Consider the following 22667-nt stretch of genomic DNA (forward strand, 5'->3'; position numbering starts at 1 on the left):
ATGTGCTTTAACTTTGCACATTAATCTCTTGTGTGGGACCTTGTCGAAAGCCTTCTGAAAGCCCAAATATACCACATCAACTGGTTCTCCTTTGTCCACTTTACTGGAAACATCCTCAAAAAATTCCAGAAGATTTGTCAAGCATGATTTCCACTTCACAAATCCATGCTGACTTGTACCTATCATGTCACCATTTTCCAAATGCGCTACTATGACATCCTTAATAATTGATTCCATCATTTTACCCACTACTGAGGTCAGGCTGACCGGTCTATAATTCCCTGTTTTCTCTCCCTCCTTTTTTAAAAAGTGGGGTTACATTGGCTACCCTCCACTTGATAGGAACTGATCCAGAGTCAATGGAATGTTAGAAAATGACTGTCAATGCATCCGCTATTTCCAAGCCACCTCCTTAAGTACTCTGGGATGCAGTCCATCAGGCCCTGGGGATTTATCGGCCTTCAATCCCATCAATTGCCCCAACACAATTTCCCGACTAATAAGGATTTCCCTCAGTTCCTCCTCCCTACTAGACCCTCTGACCCCTTTTATATCCGGAAGGTTGTTTGTGTCCTCCTTAGTGAATACTGAACCAAAGTACTTGTTCAATTGATCTGCCATTTCTTTGTTCCCTGTTATGACTTCCCCTGATTCTGACTGCAGGGGACCTACGTTTGTCTTTACTAACCTTTTTCTCTTTACATACCTATAGAAACTTTTGCAATCCGCCTTAATGTTCCCTGCAAGCTTCTTCTCGTACTCCATTTTCCCTGCCCTAATCAAACCCTTTGTCCTCCTCTGCTGAGTTCTAAATTTCTTCCAGTCCCCAGGTTCGCTGCTATTTCTGGCCAATTTGTATGCCACTTCCTTGGCTTTAATACTATCCCTGATTTCCCTAGATAGCCACGGTTGAGCCACCTTCCCTTTTTTATTTTTACGCCAGACAGGAATGTACAATTGTTGTAATTCATCCATGCGGTCTCTAAATGTCTGCCATTGTCCATCCACAGTCAACCCCTTAAGTATCAGTCGCCAATCTATCCTAGCCAATTCACGCCTCATACCTTCAAAGTTACCCTTCTTTAAGTTCTGGACCATGGTCTCTGAATTAACTGTTTCATTCTCCATCCTAATGCAGAATTCCACCATATTATGGTCACTCTTCCCCAAGGGGCCTCGCACAACGAGATTGCTAATTAATCCTCTCTCATTACACAACACCCAGTCTAAGATGGCCTCCCCCCTAGTTGGTTCCTCGACATATTGGTCTAGAAAACCATCCCTTATGCACTCCAGGAAATCCTCCTCCACCGTATTGCTTCCAGTTTGGCTAGCCCAATCTATGTGCATATTAAAGTCACCCATTATAACTGCTGCATATTTTGCTTCCATGGATTAGGAACGCAAGAACATAAGAATTAGGAGCAATAGCAGGCCCTTTGAGCCTACTCCGCCATTTAGTAAGATCGTGGCTGATCTTCGACATCAACTCTACTTTCCGGCCAGATCCCCATATCCCTTGATTCCCCTCGAGTCCAAAATTCTATCTATCTCAGCCTTGAATATACTCAATGACTCAGCATCCACAGCCCTTTGGGGTAATTCCAAAGATTCACAACCCTCTGAGTGAATAAATTCCTCCTCATCTCAGTCTTAAATGGCTGACCCCTTACCTGTATGATGCTAGCTGGCACATCTCTCGCCATGGCTTCACTTTCCACTGCTGCACCTTTACCTCTGGAGTTCTCTATGGATCTATTTTTGGCCCCCTCCTTTTCCTCATCTTCGTGCCGTCCGTTGGTCACATCACCTGCTTCCACGTGTACACTCACAACACAGCTTTCTTTTAGTACTGCGCGCATGCGAAAAATGAAAGACAAGAAATGACCAGGTGGTTTATCGAGCCTGCCCCATGCAGCCATGATGATTTACAGCACCCACCAGCCGCCAGCAACCATATAGCAGCAAAAAACAGTCTAAAAACCTACTCATTCCCAGTCCCTCATTTCCTAGCAGGAGCAATCATCTGTCTTTACATTCATTTTCTTTTTGTGATCTGTGACATATATTTACTAACTAAGATGTTTTTTTTTTTTTAAAGAGTATGTCCTCACGATAACATTTTCATAAGAAAAATAACAAAGGGCATTTATGTGGTTTCTTTGTTAATATGGAAGATATAAGATGAGAGGTTGCGCACAGACTTAGTATATTTGATACATGAAAGTGTAAAATGTTGAAACTGTTCACTAAGACAGTAATTAGTAGATCCATATGCATGCTATGATCTTAAAACCAGTTCATTAAAGGTTATATGTGATCAGGTTTTGTGTTTTTAAACTTTCCTACTGATTTCAAATTCTTCAACAAACAATTTTTTCCTCTAAATAAATCTTTAATGGATGTTGCATTTGTATACCAAGGGACATCTCCAAATTACCAGCAGAGCCACGTTACAGTGTACAATACACCACTCCTGTGAAATATCATTTCCCAAAGCTTTTTGTGCTTATTGTACATTGTGGTGTGAACATCAACTGCTTTATTGAGGCGTAGGTAGTTATGTAGTGTGCAAAAATATATCTCAAGCTGCAGAAACACTTGCTCAAGCATACTATAATATCCTATGTTCAAATGGAAACACTCCTATTTTCTGGAAAGCATTTACATAGAAGTTGCCACGATTCATGGGCATTTCCAGATTAATAAATGGAAATATTTTTTAAGTCTCATGCTTGCTTCAGTTGATATTTCATAGCCTCTTGTTATACACCTACAGCAGGCATAAGATTTAGCTCGCCTAGTCAAATGAATGGTCTGCAGCGATATATTGTTTCAGGTGTCCAAACCGTGAGCACATGCAGCCCCAAGCCCTGACAATCCAAATCTAGAACCCAAGTAACTCTATCCTAGTTGCACTTATATTTCTTATTTATTGGTTTATCCTATTTGAATTTCATGGGTCTGGACATTTGCAAAGCGGCTATTTTAGAATCATTAAAAAAGAGCACTAACATCTACGTGTAACAGCAACCTAAGTTGATATGAAAATTAGTGGGAACATGGATTTACATTTCATTTGTGATTCCCATGGCTCCATAATGCTCTCCTGTTCAGCCCATGAAGACAAAATATATTATAAATATAAATGCAAGATGATATATATTATTTTCATGGAATCCATCTGATTCCAAATTATCTTTTTCAAAAAATAGTATATTGAATAGAATATGGGCCAGTGTCTGTAGAGTGCCATGGTTTTTTTACTGGTTGTGGAAATGGGAGCGTGTTCAGTTTTATTCTGGCTGTTAGAATTTAAGGTATACATTTCCAGTGAGTACCACAATATACTAGTGTTAGCTTGGCTCAGTTGGTAGCACTCTCGGCTCTGATTGAGGGTTGTGGGTTCAAGCTCCAGAACTGGAGCACATAATCGAGATTGGTACTCGGTGCAGTACTGAGGAAGCATTGCATTATTGGATGAAAGCTGAGGCTCTGCCTCAATGTCAGTGGGTACAGGTGGATATTAAATACTCTCTGCACTCTTCGAAGAATGGCAGAGTGTTTCTTCGTGTTTTAGTCAACACTCATGCCTCAATCCACACCATCAAAAACAGGTTAATCGGCCATTCATTGCATTGCTCTGTGTGTGTGTGTGTGTGAGCTTGCTTTGTCTGCATAAGAAAAAACACTGCCATTCAGAATAATTTATTTTATGTATATTGCTACGAGATGTTTTTGAGCAATGTGACAAGTAAGAATGTAAATGAAAGTTTTTCTTTCTACCCCTGCATTGTTAATCACACGCACTACCTAATTAATTGTACCACTCATTGGGGTGGGGAATGTAAATATTGAAATCCTGCTAGGTTTGCACATGGATATTTGTGTGCATTAATGTACTTGCTATTATGACATCCACCTATATGGTGTTCTTCATTCTGGAATGAGAAACATCAGGATTGACGCCTGTTTTGTTTATATTGTGTGAAGGAAGGCTCATGTCATCACTGGATGACCGGGTCTGCAATACTTCCAGGCAAAGCACCAAACATGCTTCTGTATAGAACAGTGTGTATAACCAATAACAAAGATAATAGCAACTGCAACAGTGCTTCTCGCTCTCTCTCTTTACTTCGCTTCTCCTGAATCTCCAGGGATTTGCTTTACAGACTCAACTTTCCTTTGCCCTTCCTCAAGGGTGGGAGGAGCCAAAACTCCATCTCCCCACAGAGTTTGTTGGATCAATGTTTATGCAGCATACTGACGTGAAAAACCTTTGGAAGTGATCACACTGCTTACTCCCTTTTCTTCCAAGATTCGAGAGAGGCATTGCCTTAGTTACCGACTGTGGTTAAGAGGGTGTTGTGCTGCTGGCACTAGTGGTGCATAGAAAGATAGCATTTGACAAACCGATACAGGTGGAGATCATGGAAGCTCCTCAGTGGAACCAAAATCACTGACGTATGCAAGACAGGTCTGTTGGTGTAATGCTTCCGAGTCTATTCTGTGAAAGTGTGCCTTTAAAGTCCCTGTGGTCACGGAAAGGTTTGATCTTCAGCCTTTGTTCCAATGCTGTTCGTCTAGCTACTCTGGTCCTAATTGAGGCAGAAAACAATCAGCTAAAGAATTAATGGCCCAGGAGAACTGAGTATGCATTGCATGATAAGCAGAATAATTAGCATTGGCACAGTCTATGTGGGGCTCTAAATCTAGATCAATAATTTCATTTGCATAAAATATTTACTTGTACATAGGTTATTGTTAACCGTGATAAGTCTTGCAGAATTTTTATGGCATTTTACCCATATCTATTGAATGCCATAAAAGAGAAAGGACTTTATTATTTTTATACCAACTTGCCATCATCTCTCTTTTATATCAAAATGTCTCAAGCCATTATGGTATCAAGATTGGCTCTGTGGGGGCACTTGCACCTCTAAGACAGAAGCTTGTGGGTTCAAGCACCACTCTAGGTACTTGAGCACGTAATCCTGGCTGACATTTCAGCACAGTATTAAGGGGGGGAGGGGGGGTGGGCGTTGTCCATGAGGGTCCTGATGTTCCAGGTCCTGAACTTCATTTTGAAGGGTGGAAGATGCCTGTGCATGAGTTCTTTTAACGTGGGGTGGCCGTTGGACACCGGCTACCACACGGGCTTAGCTGAGCAAGGTCTTGGTCCAGTGACAAGGGGGTCCCAGACGACTGGAGACCTGGCTCTACTGTATGAGCCTAGTTGCCTACGATGGGATGTGAGCCGTAAGCTTGACGCTGAGCAGTGCCCTTGGGTGAGGTGGTGAGAGATCCGAGGCATGGAGAATGGCGTGAGAGATTTGAGGGAGTCCTGCACTGTCAGAGCTGCCATCTTTCGGATGAGACATTAAACCAAAGCCACCTTTGAGGTGGATGTAAAATATCTCATTTCACTATTTGAAGAAGAGCAGGAGATCTCCTGGCAAATATTTATCCCTCAACCAACATCACTAAAATAGGTTATCTGGTCATTATTTAAGTACTTTGTGTTGGGCTTTGCTACGTGCAATTTGGCTGCCACATTTCCTACAATACAATAGTGTGACTATATTTCAAAAGTACCTCAATGGCTGTAAAGTGCTTTAGGACATCCTGAGATTGTGTAATGCACTATATAGGGCTAGACTTTCGGCACATCATCGCCCATATAAGCGCTGAGATTTAGGCTATCGCCCATATTTGAAGAAAATTGGAAATTAGCGCCCGATTATTGCCCATTTATCGCCGGCGCAACTTTCGGCATACAGGAATGAGCTGAATCGCCCGGCCTATTTTTCCAAAAAGAAAATGACATCATCCTCGTACAAGGCCCAGAATACTGTTTATAATGAACACTAGTGGCCGATTATCGCCCAGATTATCGCTGAGCGCTACTTTCGGCATTTTGTCCAAATGATCACTCACCCAAAAAGACGCTCAAGAAAAGTTGCACCCACCTGACCTTAAATCGGCAGTATGGATGCCATTTTGTAACTCAGAGGATCTTTAATAAAAGGCTGATTGAAGTAGTTAGGAGGAGAAATCATTTGTGAGTGATTTTAAGGGCATTTTTGAATCTAGCCAATCATCTAATCACATTGTATTTGTTGAGGACAATTTAAGATTCGGGCATTTATATTGATTTATTGTGATGGGGCCTGTAATTTCTCAACCAGTATTGATGACTACTCACATGCTGCAGAATAGAGATGGGAGAAGGTTCACTGAAGATCATTTTGTGCCCAATCAAAGAGGTGGCAGACTGCTGAGGAGGAGGAGACCTTACACCCAACGCATTTACAGGGATAAGCGATCATACCTGGACTTGTCTGATAACACGAAGGCTGCGATTCTGAAAGGAATTCATCAGTGAGATATGCCAGCTCATTAAGGGAGATCTGCAGCCTACCAGCACCATCAGGATCACACTATCCATTGAGGTTAAGGTTACTGCGGCACTTTTCTTCTACGCATTGGACTCCTTTCAGGCCTCAGCTGGCGACATTTGCGGTATCTCTCAGCATGCCACACAATGCTGCATTCAACATTTGCTGCATTCGATGGGTGACTGAAGCCCTTTACGCATACAGGATGGACTTTATAAACTTCCCTATGACCAGGGAGGCACAGAATGAGAGGGCTTTGGGGTTCTCGAAAATAGCAAACATCCTCAAGGAGCAGGGAGCAATAGACCAAATGCACATCGCCCTGCGAGCACTTTTACAGGATGCAGAGGTGTTTTGGAATCAAAAGGGATTCCACTCCCTGAACGTGCAGCTCGTTGTCGACCACAAGCAAATAATCCTGGCAGTAAATGGAAATTTTCAAGGGAGCATCCATGATGCACACATCTTGCGTGAGAGCACTGTCTTTGACCTGTTTAAGAGTCAGCCACAAGGTGGATGCTGGGGGATAAAGGATATGGCCTTGCCAGCTGGCTTATGAACCCCCGCGTAAGTCCCAGACAGAAGCCGAGAACCGCTACAATGAAAGCCATATAGCCACATGCAATATCGTCGAAAAGGCAATTGGACAGATGCCTGGACCACTCAGGAGGCAACCTGCAATACCACCCGGAGCAGGTCGCTTAGTTTATTGCGGTGTGCCGCATGTTGCATAACCTAGCCATCAGGAGAGGACAACAGTTACCAAATGGGACTGCCGGTCCACCTCAGGAGAGAGGGGAGAAGGACGAGGAGGAGGATGAGGACCTCGGGGAGAACAATCAGCCTGACGATGAACCCATGCCCCCATACCAGTGGAAAAGCCCCGTGGTAGTTACGCAGCTGCAAAACTGTGGTGTCAACAGCTCATAAATAAACGTTTCGCGTGAAGTTACGTTGGTGACAGTTACAGTTGCATTCCATTTCATCCTTGCTTGGCTTGGCCATGGCCGTTGTTTGCAACCCTTGCATGGATGTTTTACCTCACGTTATTAGAAGACACTTCACAACAATTGTAAAGTTAAATTAAAAAATTTAATAATTTAACAATTGGTTTAAAATATTTTTTAACAAACTATAACACCACCCCCCCCCCCCAACCCCCAACAGTCAACATTTTTTCAAAAACAATATAACGATAACACGTTCCCACCATCCCCAACAATCAACAATTTATTTTTAATAATATAACAATAATATACACCCCTCCCCCTACCTGCGACCACGCTTCCCTCCTCTAACTTGACCACCCCCCCCCCCCCCCGTCATAACTTTCACTTTCCCACTTAATCCCCTAGTAACGGGACCAACACGTCTTGCAGCAGAGCACCTCAAGGGGGGGTTGGTGGTGATGTCGGCAGAATGGCCTCAGTGGATCGAGGAGATGATGTTTGCGAAGAAATGTCTTCCGAGTCAGAAGGAAGTTCTTCCTCCTGTCTCGCTTATGTCATGCTGGATGGTGGTATGGCACCTTGGGGTGCAGTGCCGTATCCTGAAACTATCGCGTGCTGCAAGGCATCGGCAGTCAGTCGTTCGCCCCATTGCCGCAACCATCTGCCCCATGCCCTCCGATATTCTGGCAGATAGTGTGGCAATGTTGCCAGTCAACCCACCAATTGCCTGGAGGACCTATGTCGACGCTCACCCTCCACAGTGACACCATGTCCTCATTGACATCTGTCCGTCGCAGCACGTGCCGACCTCGCCCACTCAACCTCCGCAGGGCCGGCGTGGGCACTGGACGACTCGGAGTGCCCTGCTGCAAGCCACTTGGCCCCACTACTTCATCCATTGAGGATGATGCGGCCACAGGTACCACAGAGGACCCTTCAGGCTCATCATTCTCCTCCTCGGTCGTATTTTGTTCTTGTTCTTCCCCCGTGGTGAGCACGACCTGCAGCAGTAGGGGTGATGCTCCAAGGGCCTCCCGTTGCGCCTGGGGAGCTGGAAAACATAATTGAGGTTAGTAGAAGAGAAGCGGAGACATGAGAATGCTTGTGCTGCGCAGGCATATGTACAAGGAGCAACACTACTGCAATAAATGTGAATGAGACATGTTAATATGATTAACATGAGAGTACAGAAGCTGCTTGCATAATACTACATCATTCATATATTATAATCATATGGCTTTAAATTACCACTGGTTTACACATTACTCATGTGGTGCAAGAACCGGATCTGCACCATCATGGGTGGTAGAACGATTATGCGTGCCCACTAAGACTGCAGTACGCTCTTCCACGTTGGTCATAAGGTGAAGGTCAGCAGTACCTCCTCCGGTCCGCCTGCGCCCCCGCCTGATTCTTAGATATCTTCCTCTGCAAATGTGACAAGAGCATGGCATAAGCTAATTGCCTAGGTACTATTACAGAAACACAACAGATATTGTAATCCACAATTAGTCACCCCACATGCTCTTCATCGTTAACATTAACATTATATGCTAATACGGTTTGTATCCAATGGATGCATGGTTATAACATCTACGTTCAGAGAAAATATTTAATAAGACCGTGTTTAGGAACTAATGCTTGACACCAAACATCTCATGTACAATCTCCAGGAAAGGCCCCATCCACGGGCCACACCATTCGGCACCTGAGGGGAGGGAGGCAGTTTATTGGAATCGATGGAGGTCCCGGGGGGGGGGGAAGTGGCGAAAATCAGGACCGCTGGTGGGCTCCATTATGTATGCAGACACCTTGGTAATGACTCCACGAGGCAGAGGAATGGTACTTCAACTGTGTAGACTTGTAGTCTTTTATTTGCAGCTCCTCGAATGAGGACACTAAACTGTGAGCTCCCTTTTATACTGGATTACCTGCAGTGTTCAGGTAACCCTTAAGTCTCCAGCAGCAGCACCCTCTGGTGTACAGGTAAGGTGTGTACAGTGTAAGGAACATTCAGTGTTACAGACATCATATAACAATACCAGCATGCATACACAACAGACTCAGCAATGACAGGACCATACTCGGAGGGAGCACCGTGCCTGAGATCTTCACGTGGCCGGAGCTAATGTCCCAAAGTGTCCCAGGGCAGACAGTGAGCCAGGGCAGCTCTCCCCCAGTCCAGGCTGGGTCACTGTGTGAGTGACAGCAGCCGGAGAGACTCTCACAGTCTGGGGAAAGCCGAGCGGCCCCCTCAGTGCTCAGTTGTGCCCCCATCCACCAACCTCACCAGAAAGGAGACGGTGCCCAAGTTAAAGAGTTGCGCACAGCACACAAGCAGCGATATAATTTAACTAATTCTCCTTCTAAACTAAAGTGGTAGAAATGCCGAGTGTTTGTGGCCTGTCTGTTTCCAGTCATTCCTTTGACTCCAATTTTCGATCAAAGCGTTTAAATAATAATTAATACTGTTGATTAAGCATCTCAGCAACATTAGAGTAAAAGAGTGCAGGATCCAGCCCCTGTCCAAATCTTAACAGGGAAGCTACCCAAGATTGCCCAACTTAATTATAATCCGGAAGATTTACATTCTAATTAATAAGTCATTACAATTATAAATTTAATAATTTAATACTGACTCTTACCGCTGTGTCCCAGTGCTTGCAGCACTGGTCTGCCTCTCGTCTATCGTGGGCCGCCGATGACACAATAGCGGCGATACCCACCCATATTCGCTGGTATATCCGGAGGAGAGGTTTCCCAAGCCCACCTCGGGTTAAGTGGCCCCACCGAGTCTCCATCTCATGGACTAAGTCCTCGTTCGCCTCTTGGGAGAAGGCTTTCGCCCTCCTTCTCCCTGCAACCTCCTCAACACACTCCCAAATCCTTGTGCTCCATCTCCATCTTATCTGCTGCTCAATTCCTTCAAGAAATGCCTCCTCACAAACCTTCCTTCTCTCTCTCCCTCCCTTTGCCTTCTGAGCATGCGCAGATGACCCCTGACCTCCCGAATCGCGGGAAAAAGTTTTTTGCCTGAAAAAAATGCGCTTGCGCAGAATGGCCGTTGCTATGGACGCCAGCCTTGCACAACTGAACACATCGCTAAGGCCCATTTCACATCGCTAAGGCTATCGCCCCAAATTAAAATGGGCTATATTCCACCGATCCTGAAAAAATAAAAAAAGCACTAAGGCAGGAAATAGTGCCATTTTTGTCAATTAATACCAATCCAGTTTAATAAATTTCCATTGCTTTATTCCCACCGGGTGGCTATCTGCACTCTTTCTTGGCCTGACCCTTTACATTGCCCTTTACCAGACTCTAACCCTGCATCTTGCATTTTCCCGTCGGGTATTTTAGCCAAAGAGTCTGATAACACTTGGCAGTTTCTCTTTAGCAGACTACCCTCTTCGAGCTTTGTTATCCTCTCTTTGCATGTTGGCTAACCATATACTGTACCACTTATAGATTTTAATCTTGGGCAAATATGGTGTAAATTCTCCTTTAATACCAAATGTCCAAGGCTTGTTTGGGGGCAGGCATTGGGAGGGTCAGTGGCCCACTAGAGTTCAGAGTGGGAGGTCAAGGGGGTCATAGCCATGATGCCCACCACATGCTGGAGGGGGAGAAGGAGAGCTCCAGTCGTCACTGAAGGAGGAGGAGGTCACCTGTGGGGAAGGAGAGGTCCAGCCATTGTCGAGGAGGCCCAGATGCCATCTTGGCGGAGAGGCCTGAACGCCGCTGGAGGGGTGACGGCCCGCTCCGCCGCAGGAGGGGTAATGGACCGGTCACCTGGTCGGAGGCTCACCTGCTCGCTGGGCGGTGTTGTGGATCAAGGACCCCGGTCGTCGTCACTGATGGGTGGTCTGGTGGGAAGCCTGAGGTAGGCGCGATCTTCTGGGATTCTCAGGTTGGATTCATAGTGGCTTAATAATCTGATTCTCGAGCTCCACTGGTATGATGCCAGAGTTACGCTGACATAACCTGGTGTCCATTGTCACTCCCAGGTCAACATGGCTTTCAGGCAGTCCAGATACCAACAATATCACTTGCAGCTTTCATACCTTAAGAACATAGAAACATAGAAAATAGGTGCAGGAGTAGGCCATTCAGCCATTCGAGCCTGCATCACCATTCAATAAGCTCATGGCTGATCTTTCACCTCAGTGCCCCTTTCCTGCTTTCTCTCCAAACCCCTTGATCCCTTTAGCCATAAGGGCCACATCTAACTCCCTCTTGAATATATCCAATGAACTGGCATCAACAACTCTCTGCGGTAAGGAATTCCACAGGTTAACCACTCGCTGAGTGAAGAAGTTTCTCCTCATCTCGGTCCTAAATGGCTTACCCCTTATCCTTAGACTGTGTCCCCTGATTCTGGACTTCCCCAACATCGGAAACATTCTTCCTGCATCTAACCTGTCCAGTCCCGTCAGAATTTTATATGTTTCTATGAGATCCCCTCTCATCCTTCTAAACTCCAGTGAATACAGGCCCAGTCGATCCAGTCTCTCCTCATATGTCAGACCAGCCATCCTGGGAATCAGTCTGGTGAACCTTCGCTATACTCCCTCAATAGCAAGAACGTCCTTCCTCAGAATAGGAGACCAAAACTGAACATAATATTCCATGTGAGGCCTCACCAAGGCCCTGTACAACTGCAGTAAGACCTCCCTGCTCCTATACTCAAAACCCCTAGCTATGAAGGCCAACATACCATTTGCTTTCTTCACCGCCTGCTGTACCTGCATGGCAACTTTCAATGACTGATGTACCATGACACCTAGGTCTCATTGCATCTCCCCTTTTCCTAATCTGCCTCCATTCAGATAATATTCTGCCTTTGTGTTTTTGCCCACAAAGTGGATAACCTCACATTTATCCACATTGTACTGCATCTGCCATGCATTTGCCCACTCACCTAACCTGTCCAAGTCACCCTGCAGTCTCTTAGCGTCTTTCTCGCAGCTCACAATGCCACCTAGCTTAGTGTCATCTGCAAACGTGGAGATATTGCACTCAATTCCTTCATCTAAATCATTAATGTATATTGTAAATAGCTGGGGTCCCAGCACTGAGCCCTGTGGCACCCCACTAGTCACTGCCTGCCATTCTGAAAAGGACCCATTTATCCCGACTCTTTGCTTCCTGTCTGCCAACCAGTTCTCTATCAGTACGTTACCCCCAATACAATGTGCTTTAATTTTGCACACCAATCTCTTGTGTGGGACCTTGTCAAAAGCCTTTTGAAAGTCCAAATACGCTACATTCACTGGTTCTCCCTTGTCCACTCTACTAGTTACATCCTCAAAAAATTCCAGAAGATTTGTCAAGCATGATTTCCCTTTCATAAATTCATGTTGACTTGGACCGATCCTGTCACTGCTTTCCAAATGTGCTGTTATTTCATCTTTAAAACTTGATTCCAACATTTTCCCTACTACTGATGTCAGGCTAACCGGTTTATTATTACCCGTTTTCTCCCTCCCTCCTTTTTTAAAAAGTGGTGTTACATTAGCTACCCTCCAGTCCACCGGAACTGATCCAGAGTCGATAGACTGTTGGAAAATGATCACCAATGCATCCACTATTTCTAGGGCCACTTCCTTAAGTACTCTGGGATGCAGACTATCAGGCCCCGGGGATTTATCGGCCTTCAATCCCATCAATTTCCCTAACACAATTTCCCGCCTAATAAAGATATCCTTTAGTTCCTCCTTCTCACTAGACCCTCGGTCCCCTAGTACTTCCGGAAGGTTATTTGTGTCTTCCTTCGTGAAGACAGAACCAAAGTATTTGTTCAACTGGTCTGCCATTTCTTTGTTCCCCTTTATAAATTCACCTGAATCTGACTGCAAGGGACGAACGTTTGTCTTCACTAATCTTTTTCTCTTCACATATCTATAGAAGCTTTTGCAGTCAATTTTTATTTTCCCAGCAAGTTTCCTCTCATAGTCTATTTTCCCCCTCCTAATTAGACCCTTTGTCCTCCTCTGCTGAATTCTAAATTTCCAAGTCCTCAGGTTTGCTGCTTTTTCTGGCCAATTTATATGCCTCTTCCTTGGATTTAACACTTTCCTTAATTTCCCTTGTTAGCCACAGTTGAGCCACCTCTCCAGACAGGGATGTACAATTGTTGAAGTTCATCCATGTGATCTTTAAATGTTTGCCATTGCCTATCTACCGTCAACCCTTTAAGTATTACTCGCCAGTCTATTCTAGCCAATTCACGTCTCATATCATCGAAGTTACCTTTCCTTAAGTTCAGGACCCTAGTCTTTGAATTAACTGTGTCAATCTCTATCTTAATAAGGAATTCTACCATATTATGGTCACTCTTCCCCAAGGCGCCTTGCATAACAAGATTGCTAATTAGTCCTTTCTCATTACACATCACCAGTCTAGGATGGCCAGCCCTCTAGTTGGTTCCTCAATATATTGGTCCAGAAAACCATCCCTAATACACTCAAGGAAATCCCCCTCCATCGTATTGCTACCAGTTTGGTTAGCCCAATCAGAAACAATACATAGCGTGTTGTTATTCTTCAATTTGTTCTGTAAGTAGAAAAGAAAAAAAGACTTGGATTTATATTGCACCTTTCCCGACCACCGGACGTCTCAAAGTGCTTTAAAGCCAGTGAAATACTTTTGGAGTGTAGTCACTGTTGTAATGTAGGAAACGCGGCAGCCAATTTATGCACAAGCAAGCTCCCACAAACAGCAATGTGATAATGACCAGATAATCTGTTTTTTTTTGTGATGTTGATTGAGGGATAAGTATTGGCCAGGCTGTTGGGGATAACTCCCCTGCTGCTCTTCGAAAAAGTGCCATGGGATCTTTTACATCCGTCTGTGAGAGCAGACGGGGCCTTGATTTAGCATCTCATCTGCAAGATGATGTGGAAGTTTGCTGGTTATTGGTCTGAGTACATGAAGAGCCTAGAGTAGCTCAATGTGCTCCATTTGCTGATCTGAATTAATTTTATAATTCCATACGTCTTCAAGAAGAAATTGTTCTCATCAGAAATAAAGTTTAAAGATGTTGTGGTTTTATTTTTAAACGTGAAATAATGTCGGGAAGCACCGCCACCGCCACCATTGAAAGCCTGAGGGCCATATTTGCCATCCACAGCCTGCCTGACATACTGGTCAGTGACAATGGGCCATGTTTCACCAGTGCCGAATTTAAAGAATTCATGACCCGCAATGGGATCAAACATGTCACCTCGGCCCCGTTTAAACCAGCCTCCAATGGGCAGGCAGAGCGGGCAGTACAAACCATCAAACAGAGCCTTAAACGAGTCTCAGAAGGCTCACTCCAAACCCACCTTTCCCGAGTACTGCTCAGCTACCGCACGAGACCCCACTCGCTCACAGGGGTGCCCCCGGCTGAGCTTACTCATGAAAAGGACACTTAAAACCAGACTCTCGCTGGTTCACCTCAACCTGCATGATCAGGTAGAGAGCAGGCAGCAGCAACAAAATGTAAACGATGGTCGCGCCACTGTGTACGGGAAATTGATCTGAATGACCCTGTGTATGTGCTAAACTATGGACATGGTCCCAAGTGGATCGCGGGCACAGTGATAGCTAAAGAAGGGAGTAGGGTGTTTGTAGATGAATTTGCAGAAAGCACCTGGACCAAACGAGGCTGCAGTTCACACACTGCCCTGAACAACCCACAGCAGACGCCACCTTTTCGAGCCCACAACACACACCCAAAGGATCAACGACACCACCCCGGACCAGGAAATCGAACCCAACAGCCCAACAAGGCCAGGCTCCCGACCGCCTCACCTTGTAAATAGTTTTCAATTTGACTTTTGGGGAGGGAGTGATGTTGTGTATCTGTAAAGCATGCACTCCCATGTTCCGCCACCAGGGAGCGCATCCCCTGAAGTCCCAAGGGATCCCAGCATCCCTTGGGAGCACTGTATATATGCCGGTCCCTAAGGCCTGTTCCTCTCTCTGGAGTGTCTTAATAAAAACTGGGGTCACTGTTACTTTAACCTCCCTGTGTGCAGTCTCATCTGTGTTAGGAACACAACACAAAGGTCACTAGCAACAAACACATCCAGTGAGAAGAATCTTTGAATCAGTGTTATGAATATTAATCTTTTCCCTGTTGATGAAGTTAAGTATATAAGAACAAAATACTCTACTGCATTGAAATTAGAAGCAAATGCCCCAAAATATTTCCACCTGGGATTGTAACAAATTGTTAAAACCTTGAGGCCTTGTTCATTTTATTGCATTTTGAAGTTCCTTTTCATTCCTTCTTTAGCTTTCCTTGGCCATAATCTCCTTTCCCCGCCAGCCAATTTCTTCAAAACTTCACTGTCCTGCATGAATGAAGCTTTGAAGCCCCAAAAACTTGGCTTTGTTACACCACCTACTTTCAAACAATTAATCTGAAGTCATGACAATCCCATATAATTAACTAGGTAGTCAGAGAGCCAGCTAAAATACTAAACCTGAGTTGTTTCAATAATCCTCCTCCATTGCCTAAAGAACGCAAGACTGAAAGCTGTGATTGACAGTTGACTTCACCATTGATTAATCGTACCTTATTCAAGTGTATATTTGTCTTTCGTGAGCCACTTGAGACTTTGACAGCAGTGAAATTCTTATTCTAGGAATGCCTTTTATGATTTACAGCTGTTTTTCCTTCTGCTCTCCATGTTTGGAGTAGTAGTGTTCTTTGCAGTACAATGAGGTACTTGTATCTGAAGGTGGATGGAACATACATTTCCCAAATCAAGTTGTAGAAAAAATACCATTTTATTGCTGACAAACACATCAAGTTCATTTTACAAATGCAGTTTTCTGTGACAATGTAAGAACATGCAGCAGAGATTCAACAGTCTGCTCAATATTTTAAAATTGACCTTATTTCACCCTAAAATAAGTTGTAGCACTTTGTTAAAGACTTCCTTGCAATGGTGCACAGGATAGCTTTGCATATTTGATAAAACAATACATTAGAACTCTGTTCCTCAAAAATGTGACTTGGCCTGCTGGAAACGCACATTCAAATCTAGTTTATAACTAAGGGACAAAAATGTATTTACCTTAAGTCTGATTTTTCGAAGTACAATGCTTTACTGTAAACTGTGTTTGGTTCTGTATTGATCCAAATAGAAAAAATGGACCCAAATTCGGACAGGAGTTGCTCCGGTTTTTTTTGAGCAACTTGATTTATCTTAAAAATCCCCATTCTGCACATTCAATTTGCGCCAGTGTAAGTGAATTAGTTAGGATTTTTTTTGGTGGTGTTTCTTTCAAAAGGGGGCGTTACCAGCTACCTACGCCTGTTTTGGCCATTTAAGCCACTTTGGAAGCTAATAGTTGCTCCAAACTAACTTAGGCCAGCATATGTGGCCACATGTGGCTGCAGAGAAAACCCTTGCGGAGAGTTAAGAAATCAGCGCAGGTAGCTAGAGGTGGGGGTGCGGGGGGAAGGGAAGCAGAGAGGACCTTGCAAAGCACTAAACACCTTCTCAACAACGTTAAAGAAGCATAAAAACCATCAATAATAGATAAAAAATGAAACTTAAGTCCTACCTTCCTAACTCGGCCCCCCGAGGGACTGGACTTCTCTCCAGGGAAAACTTAATCAGTATTGGGTCATAATGATTTGAAATGTGCCCACACAATGCAACGTTCTCTCCACACTGCTGCCTGCTGGCCCATGTTTTATCGGGAGGTACTGTTGAAGATTATTGGGTTGTCCCTTCGGCCAGGGATAGGGGCAGCGGCATCGGATCCGGCTCACAGCTTGCAAGGACGCACTGGGAGGGCAAGGAGCTACTGCGCATGCACGCAGACGCCGGCACTGTTTTTGGCGCAGGGCTGTAGCTCCGCCCACCCCCCCCCTCCACGAGAAACGCTGCACCAGGACCCGGGACATACAGCAGGTGGCCAGAATCGTTAGTAAGTTGTTCGCCGCTGTTTTGAGTGCACAAAGTCAACACATCTCGGGAGAGTGCACCGGGAAAAGAGGTTGGGGAAATTTGGGCCCGATGAAACTACACTGAAATTGGCGTGTCTTTTGGCATGCATCTCCAAAAGCTCTAAGATTGAGAAATTGGAAATGATATCAAGCAGGTATATGCAGAGAGTAAGAGGAGAGTAGAAGCAACAGGTAGGGGTAAAATTTCATCTGGGCCTATTTTTGGGCCTGATTGTCACTCCAGCAGCGGCTCTGGGGGTAAGTGACAGGAGGGGGTTTAATTGCAGTTATGAGGAATCAACACTCCTGCTCTTCCTGGCTCCGCTTGAATTTTCAAAAATAAGTAAAACTTACCTTTTCAATGTTGGCCAGTTCCTGGACTGCATCCAAGCCAGGAAAAGCTGACAGCACAGCATCTGCTCCATTCACGACAGCCCAATTTCTCTGGGCTTATGCATGGAGCTAACATCTGTTTTAGATGGCTGCCTGAAATTTGTTCCAGGCTATTGGATGTGTTCAGGCATCCTTGGGTCGCTGGGCACAACTCCGCGAAATTGATCATTTTTCCATCTAGAAAACCGGGTGCAACAATGACTAATTTCTACCCCGTTGTATTGGCAGAACAGTAGGAGAGGCAGTATTGCACTTTCTATTTCAATAGCTCGCTTAATCCGGAAAAGGTTTGGAAACAAATCACGCTCCATCTGAGTGAGATTGCTGGTTTGTGTCAAAGTGTGGACAATTTGTGCCCTGGCCATATTGCCACTAGCGGGACCAGCCTGCCTGAAAATGACACCCTGCGTGAACTTGTATTTTGGTGCCCTTTCCTCGAGTTTAAGTATGAAGTAGTATTAGAAAAAGTTTCAGAAATAAACCTGTAATCTCAAAAGTTTTTTATAATTTAAATAATAAACAATTTAAGTCAGTGTCAGCTGTGGCTCAGTGGGTAGTACACTCGCCCTGAGTCAGAGGGTTGTGGGTTCAAATCCCACTCCAGGAAACTGAGCACATAAATCTAGGCTGACACGCCAGTGCAGTGCTGAGGGAGTGCTGCACTGTCGGAGGTGCCGTCTTTCGGATGAGACCTTAAACTGAGGCCCTGTCTGCTCTCTCAGATGGATGTAAAAGATCCCATGGCACTATTTCGAAGAAGAGCAGGGGAGTTATCCCCGGTATCCTGGCCAATATTTATCCCTCAATCAATATCACAAAAACAGATTATCTGATCATTATCACGTTGTTTGTGGGAGTTTGAGGTGCGCAAGTTGGTTGCCGCGTTTCCAAAATTACAACAGTGACTACATTCACTGCTGTACTTCATTGGCTGTAAAGCGTTTTGAGACGTCCAGTGGTCGTGAAAAGTGGTATTTAAATGCAAGCCTTTCTTTCTTTATAAGAAATAAACTAAACATTAAACACTAAACTAATAAATAACAATAACAAATAAAAGACTTTGTTCACAAAGATATTTTGAACCTCATCATCATCATCATAAGTAGTCCCTCGGAATCGAGGAAGACTTGCTTCCACTCTTAAAGGAGTCCTTAGGTGGCTGAACAGTCCAGTATGAGAACCACAGTCCCTGTCCCAGGTGGGACAGATAGTCGTTGAGGGAAGGGGTGGGTGGGACAGATTTGCCGCACGCTCTTTCCGCTGCCTGCGCTTGGTTTCTGCATGCTCTCGGCGATGAGACTCGAGGTGCTCAGCGCCCTCCCGGATGCACTTCCTCCACTTAGGGCGGTCTTTGGCCAGGGACTCCCAGGTGTCGGTGGGGATGTTGTACTTTATCAGCGAGGCTTTGAGGGTGTCCTTGTAACGTTTCCTCTACCCGCCTTTGGCTCATTTGCCGTGAAGGAGTTCTGAGTAGAGCGCTTGCTTTGGGAGTCTCGTGTCTGGCATGCGGACAATGTGGCCTGCCCAGCGGAGCTGATCGAGTGTGGTCAGTGCTTCTATTCTCGATAGACAGGATGGCCGGTGAAGCTCCCATAGTCCGTTGCAAATATATTTTTATGAGCTTCAACTTCGAGAAGTTGCGTTCGCTGCTCGCCACCAATACGGGCATGGTTAATGGGAACCTGAAGTGCGGTCATGTGTTTGCAAACTTGTTCTTGAGCACGACAGTCCATTGCAAGCAGACTTTGAGATAGCCAAGTTTTTTGCAGAGGTTGACACTGTTTATGTCAGACCTTGACTACAGCACCCTGGGCGTCCACCACTTAAGGCTGGCCATGGCCACTCGGGACTAGGTTGGGAATGCCTGACCTCATTTCATACTGAATCCTTAAAATGAGCAGAAAAGTGAAACCCTTAACCCATAGATTTGAATTGGATTTGAGCTCAGGTTCCCATAGGTGAAAAAACTGTGTCGCTTACTGTGTCATCCTGCCGTATCCCCCAATTTAATAGTTAGTCTGCATTCATCACTGTCTGTTCCCATATCTTGTGATTCGAGTTAGTGATTAATTATAAAAATGAATTCAGAGCAGCAGTTTTCTAGTATAACACACTCCTGGGGTCCCCCGGCAAATGTTGAATTACTTCCAGGGTCCCTCTCCTAATTCCCAAAAGAAAAACGACTGAATTGCAGAAAACTTGTTGTAATTAACATACAGAAACAAATAATGTTTTAGGAAGTCAACAAATACAGAAACATTCAAAAAACTGATGTCCTTAGGGATCCTTAGTTTAAAAATCTGTATGGAAGATAACATGGGCAGTTGCACAAGGAAATTAAAACATGGTTTTCATCCAGTCAGTGCACTGAATTTTACTTTGCTTTATTCAGATATCCAATTGTTCTGCAACTAAATTAAATTCCTCAGCACAATTAAGCTAGCATATAGAATTACCCTTGTTTACGGTTTACCTCATAGAAATGATGCTGTAACAAATTCTGCGTGGTATTCTAGAAAATAAACCTGGATGCTTACAAATTAATTTCTTCCTGATTTAGGTATTTGCATTTAGCATATGTTTGGCTTCCAGGGACATGATGTGCACAGTGCGGTGTAAATCAGCATGAAATCTCATTTTGCGAAGCACCATAGAAAATACTTTACAGCAGTTTCTTTTAGTGATTTAATAAATTAGCAAATCAATATATTTTGTTTATCTTACTTAAATGCACGTCAGATCAGGACATTGCTTTAATCTGCAAAACCTGTTGTTTCAGAGCAATCATCCATCACTGTTCCCCTTCTGTTTCTAGGAACCAATGTTAATGAAGCCAAGCGCATCCTGAGTGAGAGTGGGCTGCCAATCACTTCTGCCAGCAACCTGGAAGATGCAGCGAAGAAGGCAGTTGCCAGTGTGGCTTCAAAATAGCCTGCTGGAGGAAGTTTTCAAGCAATAAATTTTCTTTATACTGTATGCTCCAATCATGGGTTTCCACTACTTTTAGAATGATAATTTTGAATATTTCACACTGACTGGACAAATATGAAAAATTATCAATACCTTTATACAAAGTGTACTTCAGGGATGGTTTTACAGAAAAAGTTGTACATTGCGCACTTTTTACGAATTTATTAAATTATGTGCTTACTCCAGACAGTCCTTGCATGTTAACTTCAGTGATTATCATGACCTTTTGTTTAGTTCTGTGAAATCTGAATAATCTAATGATAGACGATGGTTCCTGAACATCTTTGTAATCTTCAGTTATTGCAAGAAGAGCTCAGCCTTTGCCTTAATCTTAAAATTGATTAAAATGGCACTACTGATTGTACAGCAACAGACCATATACTTAATCAAATTGGTGCTGTCTTGAAAGCCTTAACCTTCAACACTGCCAAGAAAGTCAACCTGTACCCAGCTGACTCTGGAGATGCACAAAACTTAGCACATGAGTAAGTTCATTGTACTGTTGATATTGATCCAGTGGACAAATAATCTTACTAAGCTCACAATTTAAGTTTTCTGTTGTCACTAGTTATTTTCTTTTTGTAAAACTAATATTCATCATGCTAGAAAATTACTGTCAAAGCCATATTGTCATATCATCCTTTTGTGGCCCTTTTCATGTTTACAGTGTTTTAAACAATGCGTATCTCCATACAAGCAAGTGAATACAAATCTGTTTCTGTGGCTAATTCCTGGAGCAGCAAATGTCTTCCAAATATGAATAAAATGCTTCAATTATATGGATGTGTTTGAAAAAATAAATGAGAACGGTTTTCATTGTTTTTACTTCCCAGGAGAAGCGCATTAAGACATGTGAATGCTTCAGTGCTCCTTCCTTACAGCTCTCTGGTGTGTTGAGCTTCTTGCTGTTATCATCAAATGATTACAGTAGTTAAAAACATCTTGAAATGCTTGCCTATCCATTGGAAAAAAGAGATCTGTCTATGCATCTGCCATCTGTTGTAATCAGAATTGAAACCTTTAAATGCTTCCAATTCTTCAATAAGCAGAAATCTTATTAACAGAAATCATTTTTTTTTTCTTTTTGCAATGTTTCTCTCTTTCTCCCATTCGCTATCAAAGGCACTGATATCCCAAGTGGACTGAAGTTAGCAGTACGACATGATGTATCTTAACACTTCAAAAGAATTTGACAAAATTCAGCCCAAAAGATTACTATTTAAGCATGAAGTGGTCAGGATTTTTGGAATGAGTACAAAAGTGGCCAGAGTTGTTGGAAGAGTTAGGTCAGATTCGGGGATGAGCAGGGAGACCCAGGCATCAATATGGAAACCCCTACTGCTAATTTAAAATCATAGGACTGGATTTTCGGCTCCCTCGCACCTCTGGTAGTGCCCTGCTGGGGTGGTAAAGGGTGTTTTTAGGCGTAACGGCGGGAGTCCAGCTTTTACCACCCGGTTGGCAAATTCGGCTCCGGGTTTGAGTCGGCACAAAGACTTACCATCCCGCTCTCTCGTTTCAGCGAGGTCATGACGTCAATCGCCGTACAACACGCCGCTCGCGCTCTGGATGCAAACTTGGGCTCAAACGCCCAATTATACGCCCATCCCAGGAAACGCCTGAAAATCCAAGTGTTCCCAAGGTCCACTCGGTGGTAGTTACAGCGTATGTCATTTGAGAGAGGAAGCTTTTACATCGCAGGCCACATTGACTGCAACGTTTGCACACAGCACGCTGCGCGAAGCTCTGACTTGAAAGCGGTATTTTTATCTGCCATTAGTGTCCTTACATCTTCACTGAGAGAATTTAATGGGGGCATTATTAGTTCGCCAGCATATTATCCTCCATGCTATTGCTAGTCAGCGTCAGGATACAACAAGGGCTCTTGGCCATGTCGGGCCACGGATGAGGAAAGGCCAAAGACATCTGTGGCTTACCCTCCACAGGTTTATAGGCACCAACGCTCATACCTCGAGCTCTCTGAGGAGCAGTGTGAAAGAAGGC

General features: G+C 44.2%; 1 protein-coding gene across 1 annotated transcript in view; it reads left to right on the forward strand.

Moving 5' to 3' along the window:
- Positions 1-21478, forward strand: part of suclg2 (succinate-CoA ligase GDP-forming subunit beta) — a 509575-nt gene extending 488097 nt beyond the window's left edge. Inside the window, exon 11 of the mRNA XM_070894661.1 lies at positions 20509-21478. Coding sequence (XP_070750762.1) covers positions 20509-20624 — 116 coding nt within the window. The 3' untranslated portion in view covers positions 20625-21478. The remainder of the gene's footprint in view (positions 1-20508) is intronic.
- Positions 21479-22667: the final 1189 nt, after the last annotated feature.

Source organism: Pristiophorus japonicus, chromosome 12, assembly GCF_044704955.1.
Source record: "Pristiophorus japonicus isolate sPriJap1 chromosome 12, sPriJap1.hap1, whole genome shotgun sequence".
Lineage (NCBI taxonomy): Eukaryota > Metazoa > Chordata > Chondrichthyes > Pristiophoridae > Pristiophorus > Pristiophorus japonicus.